Source organism: Gavialis gangeticus, unplaced genomic scaffold (assembly GCF_001723915.1).
Source record: "Gavialis gangeticus isolate Ggan-Ray unplaced genomic scaffold, GavGan_comp1, whole genome shotgun sequence".
Lineage (NCBI taxonomy): Eukaryota > Metazoa > Chordata > Crocodylia > Gavialidae > Gavialis > Gavialis gangeticus.
In genome coordinates, this window is record NW_017729033.1 from 59,810,562 (window position 1) to 59,819,555 (window position 8,994).

Sequence of the window (8,994 nt, forward strand, 5' to 3'; positions counted from 1 at the left end):
CTCGCCAAAGAGCGGGCTGTGGTCATGGAAGCCAGAGCCTTTTTGATGACACCAGCACTGCAGTCTTTGGTTGCCTACATGAATCCTCCTCACCCTTCTCAGCCCGTAGCCCAAGACTGGGAGGATCGACGAGAACACCATCTGTGCCCCCAGACTCTTTAGCCTCGCTCCCAAATCCCTGTAGCGCCTCATGACCCGGCTGGGAGTGCTCTGAGCCATGTCATTGGTGCCCACATGAATAAGGAGCATGGTATAGTGGTCTGTGGGCTGGAGGAGTTTAGGGATCTTCTCTTCAATGTCCCAGATGCGGGCCTCCGGGAAGCAGCAGACTTCCCAGGCTAAGGGGTCGGGGCAGCAGATTGCCCCCTCAGTCTTCCTCAGGATGGAGTCTCCCACAACAGACACCTTACGTTTTGTCTTGGGGAGAGCGCAGGCAGTAGCTGCAGTTGAGCCTGTGTTGCCTGTGGGAGCTTGGCAACTTAGCAGGCTTTGCTGGAGCAGCAAGAGGTGTGGCCCAGCCCAGCCCAGCCTTTGCACATCTGCCCTCGGCAGCACCCATGGGCCAGCCCAGCTCAACCCCATAGCCACAGCTTAGCTCCAGCCTCAGCCGCCCAGCCTCAGCCCTGGGCAGGTGGCGGGGCCATGCCGGCCGGCTCTGGCCAGGCCACCTGACACACAAGCAGGGGGAAAAGCCAGGCAGACCTCAGCTAGAGTCCCCATGCCCATGCCCAAGAGGGGAGATGAGTGTTTAATGCCCCTCCCTGCCCTGCTTTGCCTAAGCTGCTGCCTGAGCTGGTGTCTGGCCACGTTCCCCCCCACATCTCCCCCCAGGGACACGCCTGACAAAGGCTGCTTCCCCCCATTCAAGTACATCCTGGCTGGGGTCCCTGTAGGCCAAGGTGGGGATTTAAACCCCTCCCCAGTCATACTTAGCATCCTGCTGGGGGGCCTGGCCATGTCCTCCAGGTCAGCTTCCCTCCAGCCTTGTGGCTGCTGCCAAAGGGAAGGGAGGGCTTGTTCTAGCGTCCCTAGCTTTTAGCCAGAGTCACTGCAGGGAGTGGCTGCATTTCTGGAATCAAAAGTGAATGTCTGTTCACTTGCAAATCAGTTCAGTCTACACAGATAGAATAACCTGCAATGATTTAATTAATTCAGGTGTGGGCTTTTTGATTGCATGTCCCTAGCCAAGATTATAATCTGAGGACCAGATACTATGTACCATAAAGAAAACTGTCAGTATCTTTTTGCAGTTCCATCAAGATCAGTTAAATGCATTGCAAAGCAAGGTACTTCTCCAGGAGGAAGATTCTTGTCCAGATCTAGCATGATGGTCCTCAACTCCCACTTGAACTGTTTTGGAAGTTAGACCTTAACTAGTAAATAGAGAAAAATAGGAACAAAATATCGCTTGAAAACATTTCAGAACTAGATGGGTTTTGGAACTTAGTTGGGAGTCTGATCTTTAGCATCAGTAGCCCAAGAAAATTGATACTAACAGAACTGTATTGAGGTATATTTCTCCAGAAAGCACTAATGAAAAATCCAAACTCAACGTAGGTTCAGTGTAGATGAATAGATCCAACTGTTATCATTTAGGAAATCCATCTAATAAATGATGCAACGGCAAAGCAGAAATGGTTACCTTGTAATTCATTATCTATGAAGATGTTAGCTTTAGCTAACGTGGGCAAAAGGATTTCCATGACCAAGTTGGAGATTAAGTACTGGGAATGTCTGGTTCAATCATGCACATTGTGTAAGGAAAGTCCTGCTCCTTTACGACCGTGTAGTCTCGACTACAAAAGAAAAAAGCTCTACATAATCACATTCATGCTTAAAGTAAAAAAGTATATGGCCTTTGGAGTATAGTTTCCCTAGAAAGCAAGCTGGGAACACCCTTTCCCATATGTTCTCTTTAAAACTCTTGCTCTACCTGGCTCTGCTGTAGTTTATATTATCTCGTTTGAGGGTAGAGACTTGTGTGCATTCTCCCCGACGATGTCTTGTCAGGAGATTCCAGAGCACCAGCAGTGATATCTAGAATTAGGTGAGATGGATAGCCAAGGTGTCAAACCAGAATCTGTCATTTATATAGTTCTTTCTGCTGCTTTCAGTCCTTTTCGCGGTCTCCTACCTTCATTCCATCATTGTTGGCTTAACCAATGAAGCTTTTGTCATGCTAGAAGTGGGTGAGGGTTTTGGATGCTCTGGTTTGGCTCTATGTATTTGGTCATGAGTAATATAATGATAATAATCCTCTTACAGAAATCATCTTGTCTCCTTCTGCAGCAGACATGGGAGAAAAGTTTGTTAGCATGCTTACTGAACTGCTGTTTGAATTGCATGTAGCTGCTACTCCTGACAAACTTAATAAGGTTGGTACAAGTTACACAGCCTTCATCCACTTCCCGGAGGAATACAAAATGTGGATCTATTGATCTTAAGGGTGATTGGCCTGTTGGGTTCAGCAATGAGATTCAGTTCAGAACATAGTTCAGTACTGATCTTGTTTGTTTGTCCAAAAAAGTGTTAAAACTACAATGTTTGAACTGGAAACAAAGTGTTTTTCACATCTAATTAGACTTAGCATTGAAAAAGAAATAATGCACTCCACACTAGCTAACTGGGAAACCATTGAAGTGAGTGGCATTAGTGCTTCAAGCTGTGTCTACTCTGACCTTCCTGAAACAAAGCAACTCAAGGTCCAGTTATTTTCTGTCCATTTATCTCAGAATTTAGACTTTTGTTTTATTTTTTCTTTCCTATATACTGTTCAGTTTTACTTTTTCCCTTAAGGCCTAGTTATCTTTCTCTCTCTCATGTTACTTTATACCTTTGAAACAGACTGCACATGGTTGAGGTTTCAATGACCCCAGTGTTAACAACAGCTTTACTTGCAGAGTAGAGACAGATAGTACAATACAATATTGTAGATAGGTAGTCAGCCTTTCTACAGAAAGAGAGATTTCTCCCTATATAAACATGATTTTTTAAAAATATAGACATTTAAACGCTATCCACATGCCTGAGATAGATAAAACTTTTGAGTGGAACAATAAAGCTAAGTGAAAATGTATTGTTAATGTGTCTCAGCAGTATCATCTGATCAGCCATACATGCACTGTATTGTGTTTTTATGGGGCTTATTTGGTAGGCTAGGAAAAAAGCTCACGAGTGGCTGGAAGAAGCCAACTTCTCAAGATCGCCAGCTCTGGAAAAGAAGCTAGAGAAAAACACTGAAAAAAATGGTGAGGAAAAGACTGAAGAAGGAGAAGATGGTGCAGATCAACAAGGAGAAGTAAAGAAAAACAAAACTGTGGAGGTAAAATAGCACTTGAAGCAGATATCTCATTAACAGTATCATAACCTTTTTGAATAGCTTGTTTAACTAGCCAATATTGCTATCTTATTCCCATCTGTTGTGTTGTACCATTGTGGTTTCTAATACCTTCAGGTGTTTAAATTAGTAATGGTCAGGAAGTAACTTTAAAAAGATGGTAATTGACAACTACTAACTATGGCACTAGCCCTGCAAACCTTACTTGTATGAGTATTTTTACTATCAGACTGTTCCTATTAATGAACATCAACAATATCATCCCCTCTGACTACTAACTTGTTTCAGCTTTTCTTTAAAAATTAACAGATTCAGGTGTACCTTTTATACAAAAGGGTCAATTAATCAAAGTCTTAGATATTCTGTCTGTAATTCTGTCCCATATTTAAAGTCTTCACTCAACTTTCTCTTTCTCTAGATACCAATAAATAAAAAACTGTAATCAACTTATATTTAAATCATAGATATCTAAAATCACAGATGAGCAAAACAGAATTTGTTTAGTGAAATCAAAAGTATTAAGTCCCTCCCTGAAAAGCCTTGCCCAAGGCCAAATATATTATATGTTTTGAGACAACTGCCTTCTCTTAAAGTAGTAGTTGTGATTGAAATTCTTCATTCAAGTTACAACAGCATGAAATGTTGGGAATTTTTTATGACCTATATTAAAGAATCTATTGTGCTTTCTTTAAAAGAGTTCAAAAGCTGTTAAATGTAGGAAATTGATTGGTGTTGTGTCTGTTGTCGATTATGATGTCAATGATGCTGCCAAATTATCAAGAGAGATTGAAAGGAGTTTTGGATATAGTCACTTTGTTTCTGTCTAAAAAGTTCTTTACCAAGAGCATAGTTATTTTTTTTTACCATACAAATATACTTTGGAAATGGCCTGACCCTCTCAACTCCCAGTGAAATCAGTATAAATTCCATGAGAGTTCAGGACTCTTATTAGGACCCAGATCCAACAATCTTATAATAGAAATTCCTGGGGCTTAACCCTGCAGTTTTGCCTTTTGTATTTCTCTGAAGTGAGTGTTGGGTCCTTGCTTCACCCTTAATTGATGCCTCTTCTTCTACAGTTTTTTTTTTTGAGCAAGTATAACAGCTCATATTCCTTAACTTTGCATGTAATGATATTGTTCAATTATTTTGGTCTGTACTTAGTTTCAAAGTCTCTTGTATAATCTATAGAAGTTAGAATATTACTGCTTTTTTTATTACATTTAAGGACATCTACATGCTGTCTATTGAAAGCCTTGCTGAAGTAACAGCCCGTTGTATCGAACAGCTTCATAAAGTAGCAGAATTAATTCTCCATGGGCAAGAAGAGGAAAAGCCAGCCGAGGATCAAGCAAAAGTTCTGACAAAGTGTGTACATTTTTATTTCTTTTTGTCATTAGGAGGAGAATATTTGCTTAAAACTCTTAATATCCTATTGAGCCCACAGTGTTTGTAGATACTGTAACACTATGGATCAACAAACAGGCTTGCTTCTGAGGCTTCTGCCAGTATATTGTCAAAAGTAATTACAGGGCTGCTTGTGATTCTCTGATTTGCACGTTATGTATAATTTTTACAAATGCACAAAGTGAAAATTGTTGTCATCATAACTGGTAGATGTGATTACTCGTTCAGAGTGGACACTTTATCAGCAGTTCTAAAGATAGTAAACCAGAATGCATAGGATTTGCTTTTGCAGTTCATAATAGAGTTTGTGCTGTGTGAAAAAATGCACAAAAATCTATGCAATTATAAACATTGCAAATCTGTTCCTATGCAATTATAGCTCACGCCCTACTGCTTTTAGGAAGAATGCTCACTATATTCATTCTAGGTGGAGGTGAGGAGGTTGTAATTTATTTCCAGTGGTATTTTCAGTGTATAACTTAAGTAAAACAATAATTAAACTAAAAGTCTAGGATATTTTGCAAAAAACCAAAAACCTGCCATGTAGAAACAGAGCTGTGTTTGGCCTAGTGCTTTTTCTGGCTGTGGCCACCACTGGACTTATAAAGCCTCTGTCATGCTCGTAAGCACCAATTGACCAAAATCCACCAATTATACTTTAGGACAAAATTAATTTAATTAGAAATTAGATTGTCTGAAGAATATTTTTTAACTTCTGAGACACATGAGGGATCTGACTATCCTGGGTAAAGGACCTTAAGTATATTTTTAACATTTGTCTCTCTTGTTTTAAACTAGTTTAACAAGTGCCATGTGCAATGAAGTGTCATCTTTAGCTAAGAAGTTTTCTGATTCCTTAATGGCAGTTGGGGTAAGATAACAGCATTTCCTAATATAATTTTTATAACTCAGTCTTGAGGGACATATAGCATAGACCAACTTTCTGTAAGAAACTAGCGTAGGAGTAGGGAGAGCCTGAGTCCTCTCCTATCCTGCTGCAGAACATACAGAGAATTTTTTCAACAGAATCCCAGTGGTTGCTTGATCATGTGAGCTGAAGTAGCCTCTGCAATGCATGTCTCCTATCTTCCTTAATCTGTCAGTGACCACTGCATCTACATAGTTCTGTGGTTCTCAACCGTCTTAGACTCAAGGCACCCGTTAGAAAATGCCAGTTCTTAGCTTTCATTCTTTTTTACTACAGAAAAATAATAGAGCAATTCTTCTGTTGCAAGAAACTCAGAAAGCCCACAATATGTCAGAATGTTTTTAACCCTATGAATTCATATTTGAAATCTCTGGGTTTATCTTGTGAATCATGTTTGCACACCTAACAGTGCTAAATTGCCTGGCACCCTTCAGCACCCATGAAAGGACCTCAAGGCACCCCGGGGTGCCACAACACCCTGGAGAATCACTGACATAGTTTCTAAAAGACTTAGGAACTATTCTGCCAGTTACTGAGTCTACTCACAACACTCCAAGCATTCAAATAAGAGTCCTCCAGTATTTTAGGATATCTACTCAGCCCATTTCTTTATGTGCAGCTGTACTTTAAACGCTCCCCCCAGAATATTGCCAGTGATAATCTGTTTGGTGTCTTAACAGTGTGATTCACGTCATAAATTGCCATTTAGTCTTTCATACATCTGATAGGTCAGGGTGATTATATTTGCAATGTATAGGTTTGAGGAACTAGAAAATCTATCCATTTGGTTTTTCATTTGAATAAAATTATTCTCATTACAATCAAAATGCCCTACTTGGCAATCAAGCTCCTAGACAGCACTCTTATTGGAAATGGTTATCCTTTTTTACCCTGAAAAATATAATGAGGACACTGATAGTATAATAATTTGTGTGACTTGAATTCAGGAGTAGCAAAGATCTTTATGAGAGCCAGTGAAGGAGAAGCAACAACCTCCCCTACAAAATATTTTGGAATGTACCAGACAACTGAGTAATCTGGCATAGCCCAAAGATAAAAATAAGCTGCTTTTCAGAAATAGTTTTTTGAACTTCAGAGATAAACCCTCTCTTTTCCCAGTGAGAAAGTGAACTTGTATAAAAAGTAGGAAAGTGTGCCCAGTCTTCGTTTCACTTTTGTGTAGGAATTATAAATAAGAGCCCCCTGAGAGCTCCTTCAGTGTATCACTGGACATTTTTTCTGAGTTATTTAAAAAGAACATAATTTGTTGGCTTGCTTTGATTTTGAACAATTTACATTGCTACATGCCATGCAAATTGAATCTTCTTGCTTTGGCTGTTTCTAAGCTTATTTTCACATTTCTTGTGCAGCATTTTCAGTAAATATGTGCATAAAAAATAAACATGAAGTATGAAGCAGACTTAACCCAGGAAATGCAGAACAAAAGATCTTGCAACAACTTTTATTTTTGCCTGCTGGTACACATGAACTTTATGTAGTATAGTCCCAGAGTTTAGGGCCACAGTGTGTCTGGAACTTGTGCAGGTGCCTAAAAGGTTGAGTCTCCCTACACCTTGTAGGAAGCATACTGCATTGAACAATCCCAGTGCCTGTGAACACAAACACTATCTTCAGGGATAAGGGGAGGGGAGGATGCTGATCTTCGGCCCACCACCAGCAGCAGGGAAAAAAGGAAGCATCATCTAGCAGAACCATGCAAACTGTGCACCCTCCTCCAAGCAAAGAGACATTAGAGTCCAGTCTTTCCTTGAACTCTCCCCTGGGGGCAGTGCAGCTTTATATTACTCTCATGATGGGTCTGTGCTCCATAAACACAGTCCAGCCCGTACCACATGTTCAGCAATACAGACTACTAACTACATGCATCTTGTACAATAATGTAGAGTGCAGACTGGACAGACCAGTTTTCCATGCTTTTGGCAAGCTCACATTGTCCAGTGGACTGAGGTTGGACTGAGACAAAAGATAATTTGGCGAATTGTGATCAGCCACTGAGGGAGTGGTTTAGAATGAAAGAGCTCTTTCAACATAATAGCATCACTGTTAAGGTACTTATTTCAGGTGCCTACTCATTATATTGAAATTTTGGCCTTGCTCCTAAATATCAGCAGTTATTCAGAAATTGGAAAGAAAAATGTTACTGTGCTCACTTCCTTTAAAATGCATACTTACCATTGATTGTTACAATCAAGGGTATTTCATTGGCAAGTTAATTTATAATCAGCTAATGGGAATATGGATTTTCTAGTTCCTGACCCAACATTTCTGTTCTGTTTTTTTTCCTCTTTCTACCTTTCTTCTATTGCTTCCTATTTTTTTAAAAGGGATATAAGAAGTGTTCTTCCTATTTTAAGAGTCTCATAAAGTGAAAAAATATGTGCTGGTTCTTTAAGTCAGTAATAAGAAAGCAGGCAGAAGGGAAGCTGGGGAAGCTTCCAAGTGAAGTTCTCCAATACAATGAATAAGTACTGTTTCTAATAAAGCTCCTTGTTCAACGTTAGAAGAAAGCAGTGCTTTCTGTGGGCTGTTACTTTGTTAAGTGACAAGGCAACATGTAGTGAAAAGAGTAGAACCACTGCTGCCATTAAAAAAAAATCTATTCACCAGGATCTTCTCAGAATTCATAAAGCCAGTGCTCAAAACTGACTTAGTACTAAAGAAATATATTACTGATAAGTATGTTTAACTCTAGTATTAAATCGCATCTGTATTTTCCTTTCACAGAGCAGTAAAAAAGCAGAGATCCTTAATCCAATGGTCAATAGTGTGCTATTAGAGGTAAGCCTTGGGCTACTTCACATTAAGAAATATTTTGATAAAGTCACTTTGAATGAAGTAAACACATATTTGTCTGTATTAAAAGCATAAAAATGCACTGGCCATATCCTTATAGCCTTGTGTCATATATACAGGTTTCCCCCGCCAACCACAGGGGTTAGGTTCCTAAAAGTTTCCGTGGTTGCCAAACTGCCAGGGCTCGGGGAGCAGGGGCTGTGGGTGAGGGGCACCAACAAAGCTGTGAGGGCTGTGGGGATGGAGTGAGAGGCACGAGCAGAGCCAGGGGAGCCGTGGGGAGTATTTTTCAACTGTACCTCCCCACCTTCTCTGAAGCATGGATACTCAAAACCGTGGTTGGCAAAACCGTGGCTGGCAAGGAAAACTTGTATAAACAACTCTATTCTGTCTTTGCCAAACACTATGACAAAGCTGCAATGCTACATTTTCAAAGGACTCCTAGGAGCAGTCTGACAGAAGTGACATGCTTCTTGTTGTCTGTTATAATGTATTGACAGGAGCTGGG

The 8,994-nt window shown here is 40.3% G+C and overlaps 1 protein-coding gene and 1 long non-coding RNA gene across 4 annotated transcripts in view; one reads left to right on the forward strand and one right to left on the reverse strand.

Annotated features, from left to right (window-relative positions):
* Positions 1 to 8,994, forward strand: part of FAM114A1 (family with sequence similarity 114 member A1) — a 95,244-nt gene that overhangs the window by 77,978 nt on the left and 8,272 nt on the right. For 2 of the 3 annotated variants that reach the window (XM_019526360.1, XM_019526361.1), the window contains exons 10-14: positions 2,266 to 2,375; positions 3,155 to 3,322; positions 4,566 to 4,705; positions 5,543 to 5,615; positions 8,418 to 8,471. In XM_019526360.1, the coding sequence (XP_019381905.1) occupies positions 2,266 to 2,375; positions 3,155 to 3,322; positions 4,566 to 4,705; positions 5,543 to 5,615; positions 8,418 to 8,471 (545 nt within the window). The remainder of the gene's footprint in view (positions 1 to 2,265; positions 2,376 to 3,154; positions 3,323 to 4,565; positions 4,706 to 5,542; positions 5,616 to 8,417; positions 8,472 to 8,994) is intronic. The other variant, XM_019526362.1, reaches the window with a different exon arrangement.
* The window catches only part of LOC109303953, a 10,329-nt gene continuing 8,357 nt past the window's right edge, over positions 7,023 to 8,994 (reverse strand). Inside the window, exons 2-3 of the long non-coding RNA XR_002099268.1 lie at positions 8,786 to 8,793; positions 7,023 to 7,033 (exon numbers count right to left, since the gene is read on the reverse strand). This is a non-coding gene — a long non-coding RNA (uncharacterized LOC109303953). The remainder of the gene's footprint in view (positions 7,034 to 8,785; positions 8,794 to 8,994) is intronic.